This window comes from Aotus nancymaae, unplaced genomic scaffold (assembly GCF_030222135.1).
Source record: "Aotus nancymaae isolate 86718 unplaced genomic scaffold, 86718_ANA_hifiasm-v0.15.2.pri h1tg000046l, whole genome shotgun sequence".
Lineage (NCBI taxonomy): Eukaryota > Metazoa > Chordata > Mammalia > Primates > Aotidae > Aotus > Aotus nancymaae.
Window position 1 is genome coordinate 1,734,853 of NW_026988460.1, and position 26,228 is coordinate 1,761,080.

General features: G+C 39.5%; 1 protein-coding gene across 2 annotated transcripts in view; it reads right to left on the reverse strand.

The window, feature by feature from the left end:
- The window catches only part of SUCLG2 (succinate-CoA ligase GDP-forming subunit beta), a 286,827-nt gene that overhangs the window by 234,499 nt on the left and 26,100 nt on the right, over positions 1–26,228 (reverse strand). The window contains exon 1 of one of the 2 annotated variants that reach the window (XM_012473805.2): positions 25,281–25,358. The exons of the other annotated variant lie outside the window; for it this stretch is intronic. Within the exon in view, the coding sequence (XP_012329228.2) occupies positions 25,281–25,316 (36 nt within the window). The 5' untranslated portion in view covers positions 25,317–25,358. Of the gene's footprint in view, positions 1–25,280; positions 25,359–26,228 lie in introns of those variants that run through there. 2 annotated transcript variants of the gene reach the window in all.

Below are 26,228 nucleotides of genomic sequence, written 5' to 3' on the forward strand. Positions count from 1 at the left end.
AAATAAATAAAACTGGGGTAAAAAATAAATTGCCAGACAAGCAATGCTCACATCATTTACTGTATAGTATTTTTAAAAATACATGATTTATTAATCTTTTTAAGACTTGATGAAACAACGATCTGAAAAAGACAAAATTCTATAAATGAACACACTTACAGGCTTTATAGTCTTAATAGTGTGTCATATAACATATAAAGAAAAATACAAGTTTAAGGCATTTAGCAAAAAAGCCCCTTAGTGAAAGAAAACATTAAACATTAGCTATGTGCTATTATCTAGGACACTTTTAAAACGCAAATGGAACAATCAATAGATTATGTCTATGTAGACGTACCAATTTAAAGCCATTAACCAAAGAAGAAAAAATACAGTTTGAAAAGAGCATTTGAGGGAGACTAAAAACAGCCACAATGTGGTTGTGGTCAATTCCTTTTCATCAGAACACTCGCCATATTAATTTCAGATATGTTAATGCAATCTGCTGAAAACTAATTGCAATTGATCCAGAGGCCAGCTTCATAGACATATAATATATATTGACTGTTTCTACAATGACTCAAATGAAAGCCAGCTTAAAGTCTGTTGCTCTTAAATTGAAAACTAGGACAGTGAGCATAGTTCCAAAACCACTTCTGACACTATCATTCCATAGAGGAATTCTTTTACAGAATAATCACCTATTTTTGTTAATCCAAAACTTGAAAGACTAGGGTCCCTGACTAGCTCTAAAACTTCAAGACAACTCCGCTCGTTAAGAATTTGTAGCTGGGTATGGGCAGGCACAGTGGCTCACACCTGTAATCCCAACATCTTGGGAGACTGAGGCAGGAAGATTGTTTGAGCCCAGTAGTTCAAGACTAGCCTGGGCAACATAGTAAGACCCTGCCTCTACAGAAAGTAAAAACATCAGCTGGGTGTGGTGGTGCATGCCCGTAGTCCCAGTTAATTGGATGGCTGAGGCTGGAGGATAACTTGAGTCTAGAAGGCCAAGGCTGCAGAGAGCTATGATTGTGCCACTGCACTCCAGCCTGGGTGACAGAGTGAAACCTAGCCTCAAAAAAAAAAAAAAATTCTGATAAATCTACAGAAGAATAATTTGTTTACTTCTGCATTTTCAGTTGTTAAAAGGGTAAGGACAAATTTGCTATGTGAATGGATGGTAGAAAATATGCTAGAAATGTAATATAAACTGCTAAATAATAACAATAGAAGTTCCATCTACTATTAATTGAGCACTTATGAGCTAGGCATTATACTAAATATTCATGTTTCATGGTTAAAACATTCAGGAAATGTCAAGTGTTATTATCCCTCTGTAGCTGTCATTAGTGCAAATCAAGAAATATTTCTAGTCTTCTTCTAGGCACTTCCTTACTTTAGCTGAAGTTAGGTGATGCCATATCTACTACCTAAGTTAGCATCAGCTCCCCCAGATTAGAGGATCAGTCCCACAGGACTATACCCACTTCAGATGCCAGGCACAAGCCCCAGATCATTTTACTTGTCCTTCTGACCAACCAGCTATAAATTGAGAGTTCCAAAAACCCCCTCCCCAGGTTTAATTAATTTTATAGGATGGCTAACAGAGCTCAAAAACAGACTTCTGACATTTACCAGTTCTTTATAAAAGATATGACAAAAGACACTGGTGAACAGCCAGATGGAAGAGGTGTACATAACACAGGGTATATTCATGGAGCTTCCATGCCCTCTCTGGGTGTACCACCTTCCAGATACCAGCATATATTTGGCAACCTGGAAGCTCTCCAAACCTTGTCCTCTTAAGGTTTTATGGTTTTACTACATAGGCATGATTGATTACCTCATTAGCCATTGGCGATTAACTCAACTTTCAGTCCCTCTCTCTTCCCCAGAGACTGAGAGGATGGAGCCAAAAGTCCCAACTCTCTAATTATGCCTTGGGCTTTCCGGTGACCAGTACAATCCTGAAGCTACCTAGGGGACTCCAACCACTAGTCATCTCATTAAGGTACAAAAGACACTCATCACTTCAGATATCCCAATGGGCTTAGGAACGTGTGCCAGGAAACAGGGGTAGAGACCAAATACGTATTTTTTAAATTACATTACAGTATCATCTCAATCGACTAGTTCCAGCCAGTAAGTTGTGAGTACATATGTTGTGTGACACATTCAGGTCAACAATTAATTGCCATCCCTCCCACCCTCTCCAAGTTCGCACTCTCTTGATATGGGGAATGGCAACATTCGAGATGGAAGCTTATCTATCAGCCAGGGCCCAGAGTAAGGATGGACATATACCAAGTGACTTAACATAAATGTGTAGTGAAAAATACACCTTTGTGGATTTTGGCCACTGAAGTTGTGAAGGTTATTTGTTACAATTGCACAACCTTTTTGCCCAATTGACTTTACTGACCAATAAAGCCATGTTACAGATTAGGAAACTCAGGCTGAACTTGCCCAAGATCACAGGTTACTGTGGAACAGTAAAGCTTCTCTGATGAATTGAGAAACACTGTTGGTTCCCTGTGTTTGTACTCTGGCCCCAGAGGCTCTGTGGTGATATAGACTGAGATAAGAGATAAGTAAAATAGTGTCCCTTTCCTCAAAAGTCTACCAGGAATAGGACTTTCATGAAATACTGATAGAGTACACGTAAGCCTCCAGGCTTGGGAGGGAGGGAGGGAGGGAAGGAGGGAAGGAGGTGGAGATGTGAGTAGGTGATGTCCTAAGATGCGCTAGAATGGTAGAAGTTTATTTCAACTCCTAGGAAGACCTATGTGTTACAACCCTAGAATAACATCTTTGCTGCAGGAGACATGAAAAATCTCTCAGAGAATCCACGAATTCTAGAATGCATGGAACCGAATGGAGTATAAAGATCATCTGCCCCAGTGTCTTCAATTGTTTCTGCCTGTCATTTGCCAACCTGCCCTCATGACCATTCCCCTCAATTTGAGGCTCTTCTGCCTCAATTTGAGACTCTGTTCAGAGACTGAACAGTAGGGGGAAGACACTAGGCTTTGCTGTCCTCTGTGGGTGAAATGGCCTAGAGATCACATAGTCAGCCAGAGCCCTGATGAAAGCTAGGCTAATTCCCAACTTCCTTCCTTCTTTCATATGGATTCTGGCAAAGTGACCGTCTTAGAAATAGCATCATGTTCTCAAACTAGCTGGCGCAGGTGGGCACCTACGTTTTGTTACCTTTGGACTTGTACAATATCCTTGCCATCACTCCCTTCCTTCTTGCTTTTCTTTGATACAGCAAGCATTTCTAAGCCTGGAGAGGAAGTGGAAAAAAATAAAAGAAAAGCAGCATATGAAGATTTAAGGGCCTATGGGAACAAGGGAACAGAAGCAGAAGAAAAATAATGAAAAATGAGGGGGAGGACAAAGAGAACCAGGAGATAACAAGACAATGGCTAAGCGGGCAAAAATTTACATAAAAACTCCAAGCACAAAACTAGACAGCTACACAGAAAAAGAAAATGACACGCCCAAGAAACCATTCTTCACCCCATGGTTTCAAAATTAAAACCAGGTGTAGAAACAACTGAAATAACACCTGGGGTGGGGAGGTGGGGGAATCAATAGATTATATCAAAAGAAATGCCCCTGAGCTGGGCACACCTGCAAGGGAAAATCATCTACCCATTGACTCTGCACTTGCTCCATCCTTCCTTCTTCAGCCTGACTTTGCACAGTAGTGCTGCTCACTTGGGAAGGCAGCATAAAGCAGTATTAGAAAAAGCCCAGGATTTACTAGTCATCAAGAAAACAGGAATTCAAACAAAACAGAAGAAGCCATTTTGCCAAAAGGAATGAAAATATGAAGATGCCACCGAACACACACACACACACACACACACACACACACGCACGAGATTTGATACTATTGTTGTTGAAGGTCTGGTGAAATGTACTTTCTTAGATATTACCCTTACAATAGAACACTAGGGCATCCACTTTCAAAAACATTTTGACAGTGTTTATGAAACCTAAAGCACTCACATCCTCTGACCTGGAAAGTCTACTTCCTGGGTATCTATCCTAGCAAAACATGTACCAGAGATACATGCAAGATCTTCTCTGTACAAACAAAACCTTTTGTTTGTACATAACAAAAGGGTAAGACTGGAAATGATCCAAATGCCCATCAAATAGGAGACTGGCAAAACAAACTATAATATATTCTGACTGTGTGAAATTTAAAATATCTATGGCAACCCAGTATCCCCAAGTAACCATGTGTACCCCTACATTTCTCAGTTCTCTTGTAGCTAGTAGGCCAAAACTTTAAAAAGACCATGTGCAACCCTCCAGAGCCCTATTTGTTGGCTACAAAGACCCGCAAGCCACATGTGGAGATGGTGGAGTCACAGGGGAGATTAGGCTAGATTACAAGAGTTACAACACGGAGGATATCACCTGACACACATTTGAATGACTGAGAAATAAATGTTTGACGTGTTAACCACTGAGATCTTAGGAATAATGCATGACAACAGCATTAACTAATCTAGCCTATTAAGTCTGAACACGGTAACACTGATTATTCTAAAACGCACAAAATTAAAAGAAGCCAGCAAGTTGCAGAACAATATACGGAGCAGAAGAACATACTTTAGACACACATGTTCACACATGATGCAATAATCTGTATCTTCTAAGGATAGATATATGCCTAAGAGAATGTATAGGAAAAGGTCCAGATAATGTTCACCAAGCTATTGCTAGTAAATTTAGGAAGGGCAGACCAAGAAATTTTAATATAATCTATAATTTAAAAATTTTTTTTTAATAAATTCATTTATTATTTGTGCCATAAATAGCAGTCTACTTAAAAACAACATTGAGAGAAAGAAATAAAAGCCAGGCTTTAACACAATGGTGTAGCGTTAAGTCTCTATTAACTTGTCTGCAAAACCAAGGGCTTACCCCTTACTTAAGTGTAGCAGGGTTCTTTAAATGCGGTACGTAATTCGAGGTGGGTGAGCAAAAGCCACATTTTCTGTTATAAAGAACTACCACCTCTAATATAAAGTCCTGCTGTTAGATATGAAGAGGCTCTTAAACCTCATTTAGAGCTCTCAACAGCAATGACGACAGTGGAATACAAACAAGGAATTAGCTGTAAACTCAGAGGAAAATATATTTCCCTCTCATTACAGGCATGGCAACGAAGGCAGATGCTTGGTGGGCTGTGGCAAGTCAAAAGTTAGTATGTGTTTGTTATATTTTAGTTTTGCCGTTGTTCGGTATGCAAATAAGCACCAATAAATCTACCTTAGTCACGTTACCTAGGAAATATGAGGCCTCAAATAAACGTGTTGGTGCAAATGAAAAGACAGATATAACTCAATGTTTCTCAATATAAGTATCATAAAATGAAAGGCCTGCTTTCTTAAAACAGGCTCTGATGAAGAAGGCACTTTAACTGTGCCATCCTATAAAAGAGATTAAGTGGAATCCTGTTTGTAAGATGAAAAATAACAATACCAATAATGCTGTTCTGTTCTGGCCTTAATATGATGACACCAGTATGTCAACTTCTCTTTCAGCATGAAAACATGCTATAGAAATAGATACGAAAAGCAACCACTGTGATTAGAAGCCTAAGCCTATGGAAAGGAAAAAAATAATAATGTCGGATGTAGAAAAAAGGGTAGGACTGTGGGTACTGACATTTATTTTTTTTTTCCATGTTCATGCTAAAGCATAGTCTTCACTTAGAGTCACATTTGAAAATAGAACGTCACTTTTGTTTAGCACTGCAATACTAACCACTCTTCACATAGGTTCTCCCTGTTTTGTACAATGTAAGGAAATTAATTAACCAGTGAATTGGCACCCTGTGGCTGAGTTCTTAAACTCTAGAAGGGGTACAAAGAGATCTTACCTACCCTATGGATGGCAGAAATGGTAGCTAAAATGAGTTTCATTTCCTCATTTATAAAATAGAGGATACTAACAGACCCATCTTCAAAGGCTGCTGTAAAGATTAAATGAGTTAATATATGCAAATAAACTGGAACAGTGCCTATAAGTACTCAAAAAGAGTTAGCTATTATTATTTAGTGCAGAAATATAAAAGAGGAGGAAAAGTATAACAAGTAGATATCTGGCAATCATTAAGGACAAAAATAGTAGGTGATCATATGAATGATTTTGTTTTAATAGTGCCCACTGAGCCCTGCTCATTGTTTTAAATACATTTGGGAAGGAATTTTCAACTCTAATCATGGAATTTCTATACTTGAATCACTCAACAATCACAGAAAGAGACAGAACAGTAATTTGCAATAGGAAGAACTAGAAAAATCTCACATTCAGTAAGCATCTTAAAATACTTAGTGTAAGTAAAATTACTTTTAATCTCATCTGAACTAGGTTATCCCCATCTTACAGAAGACGTTTGAAGGTGAGAGAGGTTAGTTAAGTAGCTTGTCTATGGCCACTCAGCTGATTAAGACAGAGCCAAGATTTGAACCCAAGTCCCCTGCCTAAAAAAAACCATGAGCTTTCTATTATTACTTCTGACTTTTTCTCTTTTTAGTCAGTCTGTAAATCCTGTCTCAACTAAAAACTACTTGGAACCACTACAGAGAAAAACTATACTGCCATTCCTGACCTAAAATTACTGTTTTCCATTTTAAAGTATGAAAAATAAAGCTGCTCACAAACTGGAAATGATAATAATGATGATAGGGTACCTGAAAAGCCAGTGTTGATGGGATGTAAAACCTAACTAGAGTAGATAGCTAGAAAAGAAATGTACTTTAAAGTTCCCACATCAAGAGAAACAACACTTAAGTTATTCTTCATAGGACATCAGACTAGGATCAGACCAGCTGCCTGAGGCCATTTTTGTTCCATTGACAATGCATCTCTGATAGCACCACATCTCTTATCTAACGCCCCCAGCAGTAAGGCAAGCAGCATCAGTTTAAAATAATAATAATAAAATCATCTATACTTCTATAAAAAAAATAGTTGAGCTTTCAGATTATCCAGAAACTGGATCATAGCAGGTTGCTATTTTAGAATTCATTCTTCTTAGGGTGCGTTGGCAAAGTCTTATGTTGTTAAACCAAATGAAATACTAGTGGACATTTCTGATTCCCATAAAGCTCCAGAAACTGAGTTATTCCACTTGGCAAGCATTCCCTCGTGAAATTCTCCAAAGAAATATACCAGCAGAAGCCCATTTTAGGGATGAGCAAATGAAGGCTCGGAGTAGCTAAGTACCTGCTCAGAGTGACACAGCTGGTTACAGCCAAAGCCATATTTCAAATACAGGAATGTCTGACTGAGGAACCTGTGCCCTTTAATGAGGCAATGCTGGTGTATTGTCTCCCAGTGCACAAACATGTGCCCTGAGCCTTGAAGTCAACTGGGGTAGGAGAAGAAGCAGGAGGCTCTGGTTTATAGATTTCACGGCAGGAAGGTGCAGGGCTGTACCGAATATGAGGTTCAGTGGGAAAACGGGAAGCTGTTGGGAAAATGGGAAACAGAGGTTGCTGGATAGCTTTCACTACCTCAAAAGAATTAAGATTCGCAAAGACACTACTGCTTTGTTCTTTTTATTCTAGGTTCAGCAGAAAAGCAGTATATATTTTAAGGAGCAAAGAAATGTACAACACTTCGCAGTAAGGACAAATGCCCAAAGGAGGGTTTGCTGCATAACTCTATACTGCTGCTCTGCAAGTAGCAAGAAAGAAAGAGAAGGAAAAAATACAACCTAGATAAACATTAGCATATTAGCACAATAGCAGAGACAAACGTATAAAGGGCTCTAAAAATACCCAGCATTCTTTCAGAATGCCTGGTTGTTCCCTCCTGGAGAGTATGCTAGCTCAATCATGTTGCAGAAGAAAATCACCTGAATTTTACCTTGCGAACAGAAGTAGGCAAGATTTATTTATAGATAAAGAAAACAAATTAAGGTGATATAAACATATACTGGCATTTAACTCCTACCAAAGAAACTGGCAGAACCCATACTCTGTTCATTCATTTAACAATTTTCTGCTGCATCCATAATGTGGTCACTGTGTTTGACATCCAAGATCTAGCAGTAATCAGCACAGGCAACATCTTTGTGGTCACCAAGCTTTTGCCCTAGGCAGAGAGGCAGGGAAGAAAGACATGAACACGTAAATGAAGTATAATTACAGAGTAAGAAGTGCTATGAGGGAAATGAAAGACACATGATGAGGCTGGGCGCAGTGGCTCATGCCTGTAATCCCAGCACTGTGGGAGGCCAAGGCAGGTGGATCGCCTTAGGTCAGGAGTTTGAGATCATCCTGGACAACATGGTGAAACCCTGTCTCTACTAAAAATACAAAAATTAGCTGGGTTTGGTGGCAAGTGCCTTTAATCCCAGCTACTTGGGAGGCTGAGGCAGGAGAAATGCTTGAACCCAGGAGGCGGAGGTTGCCATGAAACAAGATTGCACTACTCCTCTCCAGCCTGGGAAACAGAGGGAGACTCTGTCTCAGTGGGAAAAAAAAAAAAAAAAAGAAAGACACATGATGAGCTGTGCAGGCCAACTTTAGAGTGAGTGGTCACCTTTGAAGAAATGACATTTGTGCAGAAATCTGGAAACAGAAAAGAGGTATACCTGTGAAGGAACCAAGGCAAAACACAGCAGGCTAAGAGGCCAGCATGTACCAAGGCTCTGGGGCAGGAAAGGAGTTGGTATGGCAAGAACGAGGGAGTATCGTGACAGAGGAGCATGAAAATGCCAGCAGGGACTAGATAATGCAGGTGCCGGTAAGGTAAATCCAGAGTTTAGACTTCATTCACTCAGTTTTAAACAGGGAAGTGAGAAGATCAAATTCAGATATTAGAAAAGTCACTTTTTTCTGTTTAAAGAATAAAACCAATTGGGAGAGCGCTGCATTAAACCAGATTAAGGTTAGCAAACTTTTTCTATAAAGAGCCAGATAGTAAATATTTTAGGCTTTGAGGCCAGTTGGACTCTGTTGCAACTATTCAACTCTGCCTTTGTAGTGCAAACTAGCCATAGATCATATATAAATTAATGGACAAGGGTGTGTTCCAATAAAGCTTTATTTGGCTAGCAGGCCAGTATGTTGATCCCTCAACTTTAGTATAGAGAAGGGCAGTAGAGGTGAGGACAGAAAGAAAAGAGGGGATTCTGGATAAAGTTCGGGGATGAGGTAAAGCTCACATGTGGATTAGATGTGGGTTTAAGGAAAAAAAAGAAATCTAGTATTAGACACACACACTTTACAATGTTAGTTGATAGGCACGTAGTAAATCAGATGTACTTGCTAGTCATAAAAAAGACATTTCTTTAAAAACAACCTTAATCTCAAATCTTTTGCCCAAACTGGCCTGCTATGGTTTGAATGTTTCTCCCCTCCAAAACTCATATTGGCACTTAATCTCCAATGTGGCAGTAGTGAGAGGTGGGATCTATAAGAGGTGATTGGGTCATGGGAGCTCTGCCCTTATGAATGGACCAATCCACTGAAGGATTAATGGATTAATGAGTTAATGGGTTATTAGAGGAGTGAAACTGGTGGCTTTCTAAGAAGAAGAAGAGAGATCAGAGCTAGTACTCTCAGCCCCTCACCATGCATCCCCTGGGGACTATGCAGAAGAGTTCTCACCAGCAAGAAGGCCCTCAGGAGATACAGCCCCTTGACCTTGGACTCCTCAGGCTCCATAACTGTAAGAAATAAATTCCTTTTTTTTTATAAATGACCTAGTTTCAGGTTGTCTCTTATAAGCAACAGAAAATGAACTAAGACATGGCCTTTGTATTACATTTAATTATTCACATTTCTGTACATCATTCCACCACATCAGAGCTGCTGGGCCTTTGATCTTATAACTTTCTTCCATTATTTAATATCAACCTCAGCAGGCAACAGGCTGCAGGAGCTCTATCTGCTACTGTGGCCCATCTGAGTTTCTCCCCTAGGAGAGAACACAAGACCTCCCCTGATTAAAGAGATGCTACATAGAAATAACAAAAACAGAAGACATTAAAGCTAAGGATTAATAAGATGTGGCCTATCCAATGAAATACCATAGAATGGTTCAAAGGAATTAACCAGCTCTTGAAATATGTCAATGCAAATATATTTACAAAGCAAAACATAGAGAGGGGAAAAACTAGCAAGTGGTAGAACAAGAGGAACACATAAGAGTATTTATGCACACTTAAATAGAAAATAATAATAGTAAACAATCTTAGGAAGATACATACATGGATACATCAAAACCATTTGGAAGGTGACATGCCAAGTTTAGGACACTGACTATGTTAAAGGTTCAGAAGAGATTATGAATTTTCAGATGAGATAACAACAGACTTCAATTTCATCGCTTATACTTTATGTCTTTTAAAATGATTTGAGCAAATCTGAGAAAACAGTATTTGGAACTTCTTCATACTGGACCCACAAATGACTGTGATATTAATCTCTACACTCTGTTTTTTCCTGAATAAAAATTTAACTATTTAATGTAGTTAATTTAATAACTACATTTAATTCCCCAAAGGTGGATTAATAAAATGAAAGAAGACAGCTAGAAAAAGAAAAAAAAACTTCTAATTACATTTAATAAAATTATTTTCTAATTACTTTGAAAAGATTAATAAGATCTGAAGGAAACCTGAGATTATGATAGGCCAAAAGTCCATGTGGCACGAGTAACTGAGGCCTGAAGTTACAAGAGTAACTGACAGTCCCTCAACAGGACAGCATTAAGCGCCCATCCCTCTGCTTAGGCACTGCCCTTGCAGCCTGCCAAGACAATATCTCGGTACAACAGATGAGCTCATGGAAGAAGGGGAGGATATTTGTGCCAAGTAGCTTGGTCTTATGTCAGGCTCATGTTCATAAATATTGAGTGCTCACTTCTGGCATAAATAACTCTACAAGTCGTTTCCTGAAAATTAGGTTACTGCTATATCTCATTTAAATATATATATATATTTACATGCATGTATGTGTGTATATATGTCATTCCCTCCACCCGCTCAGGTGAGTCTCTATGGTGGCAAAAAGGGGTTTGTGGGCCGGGTGCGGTGGCTCACGCCTGTAATCCCAGCACTTTGGGAGGCCGAGGTGGGTGGATCACGAGGTCAAGAGATTGAGACCATCCCAGTCAACATGGTGAAACTCCGTCTCTACTAAAAATACAAAAAATTAGCTGGGCACGGTGGTGCGTGCCTGTAATCCCAGCTACTCAGGAGGCTGAGGCAGGAGAATTGCCAGAACCCAGGAGGTGGAGGTTGCAGTGAGCCGAGATCGCGCCATTGCACTCCAGCCTGGGTAACAACAGCGAAACTCCGTCTCAAAAAAAAAAAAAAAGGGGGGTTTGTGTTCCAAGAATCATCATGTGAAGCGTTCATTTGAAAACAAATTCAAAAGAGTACAATACTAGGCCATGGGATCATTCCTTAAATTTTCAAAAAGGGGAAAAATATTGTTCTGGGGCCGTTAATTATTTGTTAAAACCCACCCAACCATTTCACACACTTAGACATGCCATCAGAGCAGATCCTTTACAATACTCAAAGAAAGGAAAGTACTAGATATTTTTATTCAATCATGTTACCCAAACACGTCACCGGTGTGAGAGGAACAACAGCAGGGTTTTTCAAGATCTCCACCTCAAATGAGCTTGCACACTGAGCAGGTAAAGCAAAGCAATTAGCAAAACACAAGCTTCCAGGGTGGCTGGGATAATGTATGTGAAGGTGCTTTGTAAACCCTAAAGAGCCTACATGCACGTTCACCATCAGCATTACCATGGGTCAAGCATGTTATCTCAGTGCATCAGACTTGGCTCCCTCACAGGGCCCTGCTACTGTCCTCCACACCCAGTAGTTACCAATTTGTTAGCCCTCCTTAAATTACTCCCCAAAGTCCTTTCCAATAAATCCACATGAAAGCTTGCAAGGGACAGACTTTATTTCAATCAACCTAGTCCTGCTCCTTCTAACGATCTAATAGTGCTTAATAGTTTAGGATACATTTGAGTTTAATGGGATTTACCTGATAGCAATAGACTTCTCATCACTTCTTTATAGCGGCAGTTTTGAGTGACCTGGCTAACTCAATCTCACAAGTTCACTTGTCACACTAGCATGCCAAAGAAATGACTTGTAGAGTAGGAAATGAGTGACCTTTGCTAGGGAAATTCCCGAGATCATCTCTCTGACATTTTGAATGTTCTCTGTGCAGAATGATAATTGGTGTCTGTGAGGTTTGAAGTCCACTATTTGTGTTTAGAAAGACATTTCACTCTTGTTATGAATAAAATACTGCTGCCATGAGAAACTAGATCTTAGATGATTTTAAAGAAAAATACAACCTTGTAGAGAGCATCCTTTCTTTCTCAATTTCATTGTCAAAATCTCCATTTATAGGAGAAATTATAATTTTGATGATTAAATTCCACTACCCTCCCCAATATTCCACATCAAATGCCCTAGTTATGAATACAAAAAACACATGCCAAATTTTCCCATCTATGTTACTCATCTCTTCTCTTACAGTAATTTGAGTTTCTTTAGCAAGGGAGGGGGAGAAGGTAAATCACCCAAATATTACTTTTATCTATAAGAATAATCCATAGAGTTAAATTCAAGGTAAGCGTTCAGAAAACTAGATATCATGAAAAGGAAACTTCAAAACAATCCCTGAAAAAAAAATTCTGCACCCAAGTGCAGAATGCATGATAGTCAAATAAGCCTGCTACGCTGTCCAGGAAATGTGTGAAATACATACTGTCATTCATTTGAAAAGTCCACTGTGATGACAGAGAATGCAGAAAAGCATACACAGACAAAAAGACCCTTGAAAAATATACAATCTGACACAATATCTAAGCAGCAAAGGAAACAATATCCTAAACATACTATACCCTCTTAAAATCGGAGGAGTCAAAGAACCTATGAAATATCAAGAAAGCTCTATCCTAATGACTTCTTTTAGGAACTGATAGTGAAATGCTATATGATACTGCTACAAGCTAACAACTGGCCCAAACTAGAAGTGAACAGAGAATGAGGCAGAAAGGATCAAAATATGCTGTAATGTCAAGATGACAGTTCTGGGAGTTGATAATGGAGAAATAAGCTTAAGTGAGTGATGCCAAAGACTCAGCAGGTCACATTCACCCTGCCATTTATTTGTAGGTGATCTTTAACTTTGTTTATTTATGCTAACTGAGAATATCAACCACCATGACCTTACAAGCTTGCTGGGAAAGTAAAATGAAAGATTTCTGTGAAATCTCTTTTCCATTTTGTCCGGGATCAAGAAGCAACACCAGGGAGGCAAGAAATGCATCGCAGTGGGTATTTGGTTCCATGACCTTCCACCGGCTGGATCCAGCCAGCATCTAATTGGCTACCCAACACAAGAGAAAGATTTCAAACAACTCTCTCTTAATCTCTTCTCTTTAGCACCTTTGCCTCTAAAAGAGGACAGTCAGCTCAAAATTAAAATTGATCTCTGAAGCTCCTGCTGCCTCTGAAACACTAGACATGAAAGCTACTAACCTTCTCAGGGCAGAAGAAACACCCCAAGGAAGTAGACTGATGTCTGGGAAAATGACCTGAGGCCTTGAGAATTAGTCCCCTTTCAAAAGCAATCTGCTGAACACCAAGTATCACCTACTCAACAGGGTAAGATCTAGTGCTGAGCACAGCGGGGCACAGAAAGGAAGAATGTAAGATTGGACCAAGCTGTCTAAACCAAATATTCATAGCAACACTGAGGGAAAAAATTAATGGAGTGCTTCTGGTAGACCAGAATAGTAGGCAGATAAGAACGAGATTGAAGTAGGATCCCACAGTCAAAAGAACATAGGACAGGGTTGTACACAAAGTAGGAGTAGCTCGGGTTACATTTTAAACCTGAAGGCTGAGCACCCAGGAAGCAGTGTGGGGGCTCAGGCAACCATCAAGATGATCAAGCATCAAGTAGCAAGGGGTATGCAGACAAAAACAGCAACTGTAGGGTACACAGTCCCAAGAGATGAAACAATGCCTTAGGGGACTACTAATAGGAAGAGACCAGTTACTGGCAGTCACTGATGGCAGGATGCTCTAAGGCACAAGAGCAAGAATGATGAAACACAGACCAACATCATGAACAAGAAACAAACAGAAGAACCAATGCTGGAGGAGAAAATGTTGAGGAGGACACAGCACAAAACTGTTTCACTCCTCTAATAACCCATCAGAGAGATGTGAGAGGATATTATACGTATCAAAAAAAAATTTTAGCTAGAAGTTGGAAATGTTTTTATTTGTTTTAAAAACAGGACTAGTACAGATGGGTTCAAAGTCAAGAGAATATAACCAGAAAACAAATCAGTGAGCTTGAAATCGAAGATGGGGGGATTTCATGGTTAAATATCTTGGAAATATATAGTTTTATTTTCTTCACTTAGAGGTTCTCAATATATGCTTTATTTAAGGTTCTGAGGAGCTCAACCATTTTTTAAAAAAATCTACTTAACTATATTTACACAATTATCCCTCAACCAATTTTTATTTGACATCTGCTTTAAATCCCATAGAATTAGTTACTCCTGTGGGAAATGCCATTGACTGCAAAATAGGACAAAGTACACAACTAAACATACACCATACAGAAGCAAACTGAAGCTCTTGCACATGCGTGTAAAAATACTTTTGTTTATTTGGATATTTCACAATTATCTTCTCATTGGATCTGAATAGCATCTTTGGGATTCAACGCAGTAAATCAAAAGAAAGATAAAGAGGACCCAGACTTGGACCATATCAGTGATGTGCCAGTTATGAAGCTATTTTGACTCAGCTCCAAAATCTCCTTTCTAGGTGCTCATTGCTCTGCAGGGCTGATAATCCTGCAAATTACTTTCTCTTTTGCCAGCTGGCTTCCCATTAGGGTCTGCCAACATGGGGCACACTATAAGGAGTCTAAAAGGCTGGTAGATAGAGATGGTATCTGCTCCTTTCTAATGTTCTGTCATCATAGCCTCTGGCCGCATAGCTCCTTACCCTGGCAAAAGGAGATGGTTCCAAGACTAGCTGGTTCCAGTTTACAGGTGCTACCAGCAGTCCCAGACCAGCCTCGGTGTCAGTGAAACCAGCCAAGCAGCAGCCTATCCTAAAACTCTGGGCCCCAGCTCTGCAAGACCTCTCCTCCAAGTTTCTAAGTTCTTGGAGATTTTCAACCATTTCCTTTTATCTCGGGGTTGAGGGGTGATGGGGGGCACTGCTTCCTGCAAGTTATAATCTCTGTTTTAGATAGTGGTGGGTTTTGTGGAGTTTTTTTGTCCTTCTAGTCCTCCAATACTTCTTTACTTAATTCTCTATGTTAAATCTTCTCTGTTAAAATAATGAGCATAGTTTCTATCTTTCTAACTGGACCCGAAATGATAAGACAGGAATAGGAAGAAAGGCATAAATACATAGAAATTTAGTAAATGCTTCCCTGTTTCATGCTTTCTTATGTGTACTAATTTTATATATGTATATGGCTAGATCAGATACATAGGGCAAACACTTGTTTTGTTCACTGATGAATGCCCAGTTCCCAGAACGCTGCATGAGACACTGAAGACACTCAACTTAGTTTTTAATTGAATGAAGGCATATATGAATGTAGAAGATGGTCAGAGATAGATTTACCCCTCTATGCAGTTGGAAGGAATATTTTAATTCATTATTTGAGATGAGTGAATAAGACACCCAGAGGGCATGTTTAAGTAACCACAGATAAACAGCAAACTTCCATCTAAAAGAAGGGTGTCTAGCTGACACAGGGCTTTTTGGTGAGTGGACATGCACCTGATATGGTTTGGCTGTGTCCCCACCCAAATCTCATCTTGAACTGTAGCTTCCATAATTACCAATGAGAGGTAATTGAATCATGGGGGCAGTTTTTCCCATGCTGTTCTACAAAGGAGAGTTCCCCTGCACATGCTCTCTTGCCTGCCACCCTGTAAAATGTGCTTTGCTTCTCCTTTGCCTTCACAATGATTGTGAGGCCTCACCTGCCATGTGGAACTGTGAGTCTACTAAACCTCTTTACTTTATAAATTATCCAGTCTCAGATATGTCTTTATTAGCAGTGTAAAAGTGAATTAATACAGCAAGTCTGGGGACTGCTACATATTAACACAGGAGCAGTGTTATCAGTGAGCAGAGGGAAAAGGCAGAGACCGGGGAGCGAACAAGGGAGAACAGACACATGTGATGAGAATGGGTGAGAAAAGATGTTGTAGATTCAGCATGCCTTCACATTTCTTCTCTGAAACCTGCAGCATAATCTGTTCAGTGACGCTTTGGTGCAAGAGCATTTTCTGCTGAATATGAAGAGGCTGAGCACCATACTGAGTTAAGCACTGGCAAAGACAGATATCATGTGTGGTGTTTTCTACACCAAATATGTGTTATTTCCTCAGAATTCTCCAATTCTCCAACACCAACTCGTTGTCCAAAAATTCCATTCAATTCTGACATTAACTCGAGGATTAGCACAAAGGTTAAGGGCACAGTCCCCCAGACTGCTCCCACTTCAGATGCCAGCTGCAAACAGGGTGCGAGGCCACCGACATACAGAGGGGTTCCCACAAGCCACTGCTCAGGTTCAATAATCACTAGAACAAGTCACAGAACTCTGGAGAATATTTATGATTACTGGTTTATTATAAAGGATAAACCTCAGAAATGGCCAAATGGAAGAGATGCAGTAGAACATGGTATGGGGGGTGGCATCCATATGTGTTCATCAACCTGGAAGCTCCCCTAATGTCAGTGTTTCAGAGTTTAATCAAGGTTTCATTACTTAGCCATGGTTAAGAAATTGGCCATTTGTGATTGAACTCAATCTCCAGCCTCTCTCCCCTACTTAGAGGTGTCGGGGTAGGGGAGTGAAAACCAAAAGTTCTGTCCACCCTGCTTGGCATGGCTAGCCCCTCCCTCAAAACTATCTAAAGGGCCACTAGGAGTCACCTCATTAGCATAAAAACTCAAGTATGGTTGAAAGGGGCTTATAAATAACAAAAGAACTTACAAACAACAAAAGAAGCTCCTACCACTCAGGGTTTTAGATCTGAGCCAGGAACAAAGAATACACACACACACACACACACACACACACACACACACACACACACACACACACACACTCTCTCTCTCTCTCTCTCTCTCTCTCTCATTATACCACACATTACACACTAGGAAAATCAGCTTTAATTACAGCATTCTCTAATCCCACTCTCTGTCCCCTTCTCATCTTGCAACCCTAAAAACACAAAAGATAAATTATGTGGTACAGCCAGGAAATGCATATTGTGCTTATAAAAGGATTCCTATGCTGTCTCTAAAAATAAAAAATAAAAAAATTCAGAGAAATGTATTATGAGGATACAAGGCACTGCACACTCTACTTACAATAAAGGAATGAAACTATTTTATAAAGCAAATGTGCAAAAAAAAACCCTTAATTATCCTACATATTTCAAAATAAATGTTAAACAAATTCTAATTGCATCATGTTGTTTAATATTACCTATAAGAAATGTAAAGGTCTTAAGCACAAACACATGAAGGACAGGAGAGAAAATCATTTAAACTGTAGACTTTGATGGTTCTATTATATAGAAGATAAAATACTGATGGCCAAGGACACTAAACATAGAATGCAATGAATTTCCTTTCTTTCGAAAACAACTGGAATAAAAAGATATTGCCATTAGCGCTATACGCAGTTAGTAAGCACTTACTGTGTAGGATAAATGATTTAAATATGGTTTTGTGGGAAGGTATCAAGCTAAATGTCCATTCATTTGATAAGCCCTTTTAAAACTGTTGTGCCAAGCACCTGATGTATAAAGATAGATGGTAAAATCCTTGCTCACAAGTCATTCCTAGCTGCAAGGATTAAAGACGCCCAGCACTTGTACCAGTGCTCCCAAAAGCTGAAGCTATGACAGGCATCACTAATCAATCACCTCCTTTTCCCCAAAGAGTAACCTCAACCTCACAATCCTCGTCACACAGTGTTCCACATGGATACCATCGGTAAGAGTTGAAATACAAGGTGAAACCTACTTGCCTAGAATACTAAACCTTAATCAACTGTCCTGAACTAACATACGATACAAAGCCCTGTATCAGCAGGTTTTATTGTAATGCAGCCATGCCTGCCCTTTATGTACTATCTATTGCTACTTTTGCTTTTGAGCAGTCTCAACAGTCATATTGCTGCAAAACCTAAAGTATCTACTCTCCGGTCTTTTAAGACAAAGTTTGCAGAACAATGTCCTATGAAGAAGACCAATGTCCTATAAGAAAATGGAGATAATCGTTCTGAGAGTCCAGAAGAGCGAACTGCAGCCTGATTGTCTCTTACACCAGCACTGAGAGTCCCACAGGAGATCCTCACTAGCTACATGACAGCATTCAGCAGCCTCCCAGTGCGGATATGTGAAGACGCTTGCTTTACTAAGTAAAAACAACCTCTGACTTTTGATCAGGCTCTCTGACTCTCATCAGAATCTCTCTGCTAGCCTGAATGCCCTTCCTCACTGGCCTAGACCACAGGAAAAGAAGATGACCCTCTTGTCACCCACAGTGATAGAGCTGAATGGCTGCAGCAGGGAATGTAAGGCCCAGAAGTCTAAAGTATTTACTATGGCCTGGTGTGGGGGCTCACACCTGTAATCTCAGCACTTTGGGAGGCTGAGGCAGGCGGACCGCTTGAGGCCAGGAATTTGAGACCAGCCTGGCCAACATGGTGAAACCCTGTCTCTACCAAAAATACAAAAGTTAGCTGGGTGTGGTGGTGTGCGCCTGTAATCCTGGTTACTCGGGAGGCTGAGGCATGAGAACTAGTGAACCTGGGAGGCGGAAGCTGCAGAGAGCCGAGATCGCACCACTGCACTCCAACCTGGGCAACAGAGTAAGACTCCATTTCAAAAAAAATAAAATATAAAAATTAAAAAACATATTTACTATGTGGTTCTCTACAGAAAGAGTCTCCTGACCCCTCATTTTTCCTCATAACACCTCTCAATATGTAATTCTACATGTGGGTGATTTGTCAGTGTCTGCCATATCCCATTAGACTATGATGGTCTCAAAGGCACAAACCAAGTCTGATGCATTTGCCAATGAATCTCCCATGCCTGGGACAGACCTGGTGCTTCTTTAGTATTTGTTGAATGATAATTAATTAATTAGATACAAAGACCAAGAACACAATGACCTCGATCTAAAACTGGGGCCACTGACTTGCCTTCATGGCAGACAAATAATAATGGTTCCTATGACAGTAAACTATTAGACAAGGCAAGGCACTTCCCAGGGCTAACAACAGTTCAGTAATCATGTTTCTAGAATACAGATTTCTGCCCATATGCCCATCATTTATCTCTAAGACTTCAAAGCCAAAAAGTTTCTCTCTGCATTGAGCCATATATTATGTACCAATAGCCAAATAAGCCAGTTCAAGCACAAATTCTACGGAGAAAATCCAGAGCTCATTTATTTTTTTTTGAGACACAGTTTCACCCTGTCACCCAGACTGGAATGCAGTGGTGCGATCTCTGCTTGCTGCAGCACCCTCTCCCGGGTTCAAGTGATTCTCATGCCTCAGCCTCCCAAGTAGCTGGATTATAGGCACCACCACGCCCACCTAATTTTTGTATTTTTAGGAGACAGAAATTCACCATGTTGGCCAGGCTGGTCTTGAACTCCTGACCTCGAGTGATTTGCCTACCTTGCCCTCCCAAAATGCTAGGATTACAGGTGTGAGCCACCATGCCTGGCCCACAGCTCATTTTTTAATGAGCACCTACCATAAGTCAGGTGGCATGCTCAGGCATACAGTGATGCTCAAGCATACAGTGATGTGGTTAAGATCATGGACACATGATCATGGACCTGTTTGAGCCCAGGCCCCACTATGATAAGGACCACAACCACTTATTAACAACACAAGCTGACCAGGGAATGGGGCACTGTTTCAACGTATTGCTTCTGAAATTGAAAGGTAGGTAGAGGATGATCTCCAATTGCAGATGGAAAACTGAGACACAGAAGGATTAACACGTTTCCAAGGTCACAAGGATACAAATCTAACTTCTACAGCCTATGACCTTAATCACTTTATGGCTAGGTTACATGTGTAATCAATGAGATCCTGCTTTTGAAGATATATCTCAGTACCTAACACAAAGCACACACTCAAAAAATGCTTGCATTATAACTATCACGTCACCATAATTATCTATACTGTCAAGCAAAGAACCCATGTGATCTTTCACAGATTTAACTAATGTGTACAAAGATATTTTATAATCCTTCATATTGAAAAATAAATCTGAGTTTGCCCAATTGTGCTTTTCACCACTCTCATCGCTGAAATCCACAAGTGTAGGAGGATGAAGGTACAGGTAGCGCATTTTTTAATTAATGTGCTTAAGCCAGTAACCAAAAGCAAGAACAAATTAATGAAAAATAAAATGTTTTTAAGGTTATTCAAAAGGACATGATTATTTCTTCTGGCTGTTTCACAGACCGTCTCAAGTAAAATTTCTCTAATTTTCTGCTAGATGAAGTACTTACTAGCAAAATGTATCCATTAAATATTTATTATATCAATATTCATAAACAATGTAGTACACTGCAATCAGTTTCTGTAGTAAAGTCATTTACACAGAGGTCAAACCTTTCAAATACAGAAAAAGCAGACCGAATTTTGCATGTTTTCAAAAACCAAGTTCTAAACCAAAAGTCAGAGTTATTATACCCTGACTCCTTCATTCTGTATTTGATTTCTTCATGTTCTATAACCTATAAAATAATGTAACAGGCATAATTACAATGATTTGCTCCCCAAGTTTCAATGAAATTAAATAAATAACCCATAATGAAATGCCAGGAAAATACCTAGTTGTAGTAAATGCCAGTCAAAGAACAATGCTTCCTGTCAATGTCTATGTTCAACAAGTTTACCTGGCAATAGTAAAGCAAAACTTTGTTAGGCAGAAACATTTTAACGGACAGTTATTTAATGCACATTGTGAGCTATGAAGGGCCCTGAGAGGAAAAGTCATGTCAATGTGGGTCTCACTCAGTGTGGTTCCTTTCCTTCAAGGATGGAATCCTCTGTACTTTCTGCCTACTTTTAGTTACTCTCCATGACTGTAAAATATTTTAATATTTTGAAATATTTTTTATACTTTATATATTTTGTCCAGAAGTTATGACTGTCTTATCTGTTATCTGTTAATCCAGTACAAGACCATGGCATTCCTGGAATAAAGTGTTCATTTTATAACCATGGTGTTCAGAAGACTAAAATTTCTAGCTGTGACTGAACACAGAATAGAGCTGAAACATCATATCCCCATCATAGACACTCTCCATATATTATCCAAGCCTAAAGCTATAACTTCCTTTCGTATCCACACGATCCTGCATAGTCTAGCTTCTTCATAGCCAGTATATTGCAGTGCTCAGTGTCTTGTAAAAAGCTCTTTGATGCCACAACAGGCAGGTAATTCTCTTTCCTTTGCTAACTCTTGACCAGGACCACTATCATCACTGAGGTTACTATCAAGAGTCTATAGGACTCTTTGGCTGGGCACAGTGGCTCACATCTATAATCCCAGCACTTTGGAAGGCCAAGGCAGGAGGATTGATTGAGCCCAGGAGTTCAAGACCAGCCTGGGCAATACAGTGAGATCCAGTCTCAATTTGTAAAATTATATTAAAATTGAAAAAAAAATTTAAGAGACTATGGTTCTTTCAAAGCAGATTTCAATAATTCTGGTCCAAACAAAGTAAACTATTAATTATCTCATAAAGTTTATTTTCATCATTTCATTCTAATTAACTATACTTAATAATTTGCTCCCCAATATGAATAAAAATTTCAGCAGTTTTCTAGCTACAAGAGTCAGTAAACCATTGCCTACAGAATCTAACTCATCTGGATAAGCAAACTACTCAGTCACTATTTATCTCTTTAACTAAAGGGTTCATTCAATCTTTGAGCCCTCACTAGTATTTCTTAGTCTTTTTCCTGCCAAGTTCATGCCAGTAAACTTGATAAGGCACAGCAGCAGGAAAATGATATTTTTCGTATCTATATTCCTTAGGAATCTGCTGAAACTCAATGTAGACAATACCTATCTTCCAATTCTAACCACATGTTTGAGAATGTTCATGTGTGTATATGTCATACTAACCTATCTTCCTTTTCCTGTTAGCTCCTGGCTTTATCACTTAATAGCTGTGCATTCGGCCCCTTTGTGCCTTTAATCCCCAACTGTAAAGCAGGAATAATAAACAGGATTACCAGCAGAATAGGATGAGTAAAGTGCTTAGGGCATCTGAAAATATCAGCCATTATCATCTATTATACTATGATTTTTGCAATAGTCAACACTGCTTCCAACATCATCATGAAGAGACAGCAAAGCAATATAAGGTGACCTAGGAATTCAAATACATGCGGAAAATCTCCACAACACACCAGTAATTGTGAAAAAGAGGCAGGCACTATGGCAGAACCATCACCCTATCAGATTCCTGCCTTGGCTGAGGCTTTGCACTGGTTATCAATTTTTCAGACCTCTTGCCTGCCTTTCAAAGCCCAACAACTGTGAACTAAGCATATGAAACTCAGACAGGCAACTAAAAGGTAGGAAAAGAGAATATTTACATTGTGTGTATCCGACATAAGTGAAAAAACCTGAGATCTCAGTGAAGAGTGATTCATGGGTGACACATATTCAGACTCAAACTGCAAACTCTGTCTCTTGGGCAGCAGCTCAAACCTTACTTTAGCTCTTTTTTACTTTAGCCAGACCACTTATAGTCATTCTTGTTCACATGTCATTCATGAAATACCTTCTAATTTGATCAGTTTATACTCAGAATCCAGGACTCCCCCTCTCTGACTCTCTCCTTTCTGAGATACCTTCCCACCCCCAGTTTCCAGCTGCTTTAAGGGATCCTAAACTCTGTCCTTCATTTCTCCAGTGCAAAAAGACTATAGGTTTTCTACTGGAGTTTAGCCACCACTGCAACCTGTCATCAAGACCAAAGCTGGAAGTAAAAACTGGAAGCTCACAGCATGCCTTTCATTTCCCATTTCGAGCCCCACCCTCACTTCCAATTTCGACCCCCCTCCACTTGTTTTTCTCCAACGCAGATAGTTACTAGCTATGCAAAGTACAGTGTGTTAAGAGCTTACATGGTCACACTGGAAATAGGGTATCTCAATGACACCTATTCCAGAGAGATTCAAGTGGAGATGTTCTTTTCTATTCCACACAGCCAGGGAACATTAACTCATGAGCAGGGACAATACTTTGAGAGTTTATCCTATTAAATGCAAAGAGTCTTCCCCTTAGGAGAGGAAGTCACTTCCAAGCAGAAACTCCAAAGGAATGGGCAAAGACTGGCCAAGGAATAAGTCCAGGAGCTTGTTCAAGATGAACAAACTATGCAGACAGCCTGAGAGCTATGAAAACACAAAGAAAGTATAGTAATAGAAAGATCTAGAAAAGGAGTAGATTCTCATTCAAAGAGGCAGGAAAATGGAGATCAAGGGAGAATTTATTTATTTATTTTTTTTTAGAATCAGCTGATAATGTAACTTACTCAGAGATCCTGGTGGACGATATAAACATTCAGACCCAAGACAGGCAACATCCAGACCAGGTATGGCAGAGCCTATTAACTCTGACCAACTGGAAATGGCTGCCCAAAGAGATGTGTAAAGTAAGACCTCAAGCCTTTGTCATGGTAGACACCGATAATCACTCAGAACAATGCCATGAGTGATTACGGATGTCTACGACAGGAAGAGAGAGGGGCAGCACAGTCCCAGGTATTCACAAGCCACAATCAAGAATAACGTTATGGGACTTGAAAAGAATAAGATAGGACAGACTCATCAACATCACATTATTAATATTACTGAGTTTCTTCAATATGCCCAGATGATGCTTAGAGTAATTCAAATTTAAGTGAAATTAAAAAGGGATATCAGACAGGCTAAAATAAAAAAGTGCCTTGAATCTTAATAAGCCCACAGTATATGAACTGCCTCTAACTAGATTCAGGAATATGACTGCTTTTGAAACCAACCAGGAGAAAACACTTATTCAGAAGATTTCAATAAAAAATTAATAACCACTTGCTTCCACTTTATCATGCACAGTCCTCAACGGTGGATTTTAAAAAACAAAAGTACAGTCTGTCTCAGGAAAATTATACTTCTGAGTCCTTCAAAATCTAGGACATTTTAATCAATAAAGTGTAAGGCCAATTTGCTGACTTAAATAAATGAACAAAATACTTGCTATTCAAAATGAGTGAAGTCTGTCACTGAAATTGTTAAGGGTTTATATAAATATACTACTAAATTAACAAAGAAAAAAGCATGCAAAGGATGCCCTCCAATCTGATGGTCATGCTCCAGGGAACCAATTCTTCATCAGGATAATGGTGGTTGAGGTTTCTATAAGTTATTTGGCACTATGCCTTTCTTTTTTGGAGAGAGATGACTTGCCCAAGGTAAATCCAGTTCAGCAAGGGACCGTCTATGCCTCTAACTTTTGATCCATGTAGCTTTCCCCTATACCATATTATGACTTGCTAAAAGACGACAGTTAAACAGGATAATTAAAGAGGGTGAGTTGCCCAACTAAACGGCAACCATTAAAATTAGACATGGAGTTACAAACCAGTAAAAATAGTGAACAGAGGGAGATTTTCTTAGGTACTAGTAAATTTCTACTTAGGTCCTAGGAAGTGGTGTTTACTTTCTAATTACATGTTAAACTACATATATGATAGGTATTTTTTTCAGTATTTTATGCTACATTGCACAATTTTAAAAAGCTTTAAAGAAGAGTATACGCTTCTAAGTCTCTTAGCCCTGCATTCTAATTCAGACTCTATTATGTACAAGTTGGATGAGTTTAGACAAACTACTCAACCTCTCTAAGCTTCAGTTTCCTCTTGTGTAAAATGCAGATAAATGACAGATAATGATAATGATAGTATATATTTCACAGGATTGCTGTTGAGTGTCAAAATGCCAGAGCTAAAATGTATCCTATAGTTTAGTGGTTCTAAAACATTAATGTGAGATATTTTGTGTAAGGAACTCATTATGATACAATGATAGAGGTAGGAGGCAGAGAAACTCTAGGCAGACTAGGGCAGGTCCTGGCAAAACCCCACCACCCAAAAGCAGCCAGCAGAATCCCATACTCACTTGTCTACATGCTCCTTCCCACAAGGGGTTGAGCATGGCCAGCCAAAGCACTCACTCCAGCTCCTGCACTCATTTGCTCACACACTCCTTCCCGCAAGGGGTAGACAGGGGTGGCTGCGTAAATGAGGCACCCCTGTCATAAGTCCTGCAAAGGGGTCAAGAAAATATCCTGTGTCAATTAGAATGTAGTTCCCTGGGTTTTACCCATAGATTAAATCAAAGGAAACCCAGGAATCTGAAATTTTAACAGGTATCCCAGGTTATCCTACTGCAGGTGGCCCAAAGAAATTCCCACAAACATTTCCATGAAAAAACTCAAAGAGTCTGCAATGTTACCCAGCAAGCTGTTGGCATGTTGGAAACAAGGGCAGGACTCTCCACTTAACTCCCCAAACAGCATCCTACCTCTGGCCTCACCATCTCTACTTTTGCAGGCTATGGTTTACTCTGCATAAACACCCAAAGTGACCTTGAAACTGAAATCTAACCACAAGGCCTCTGCTACAAACCTTCCATTGGCAAAACTCATTTAAAATGCTTAACTAAGCAACACAGTACAAAATAAACTTCAGTTTGTCTCCCCAATCCCAATTATTTATAACACAGGAAGACCCTGAGATACATACATATAGCATATCAAGTTATAAGAATTCAACTTAATGAAGAATTTCATTTGACAAACCTAGTTTGATTTACATGGCATTTATTTGCATTGACAAGGATCATTTTAAATACATCATGTCTTGTGAGCAGCAGAAAGTTGGGAAATGAAACATCATGCAAGGAGCCTTAGATTTGTACATTTGATTTAAGTGTGCTCATAGTTTGCTAGTTTGTTATACTGATTATCTCATGCACCAGTTGCATTGGTTTCATTGATTTCTTCTGTATGGTTTATAGTTTTCTTGAATGAGGCTTGCATTAAAGTTTCAATTACATAAACATTGA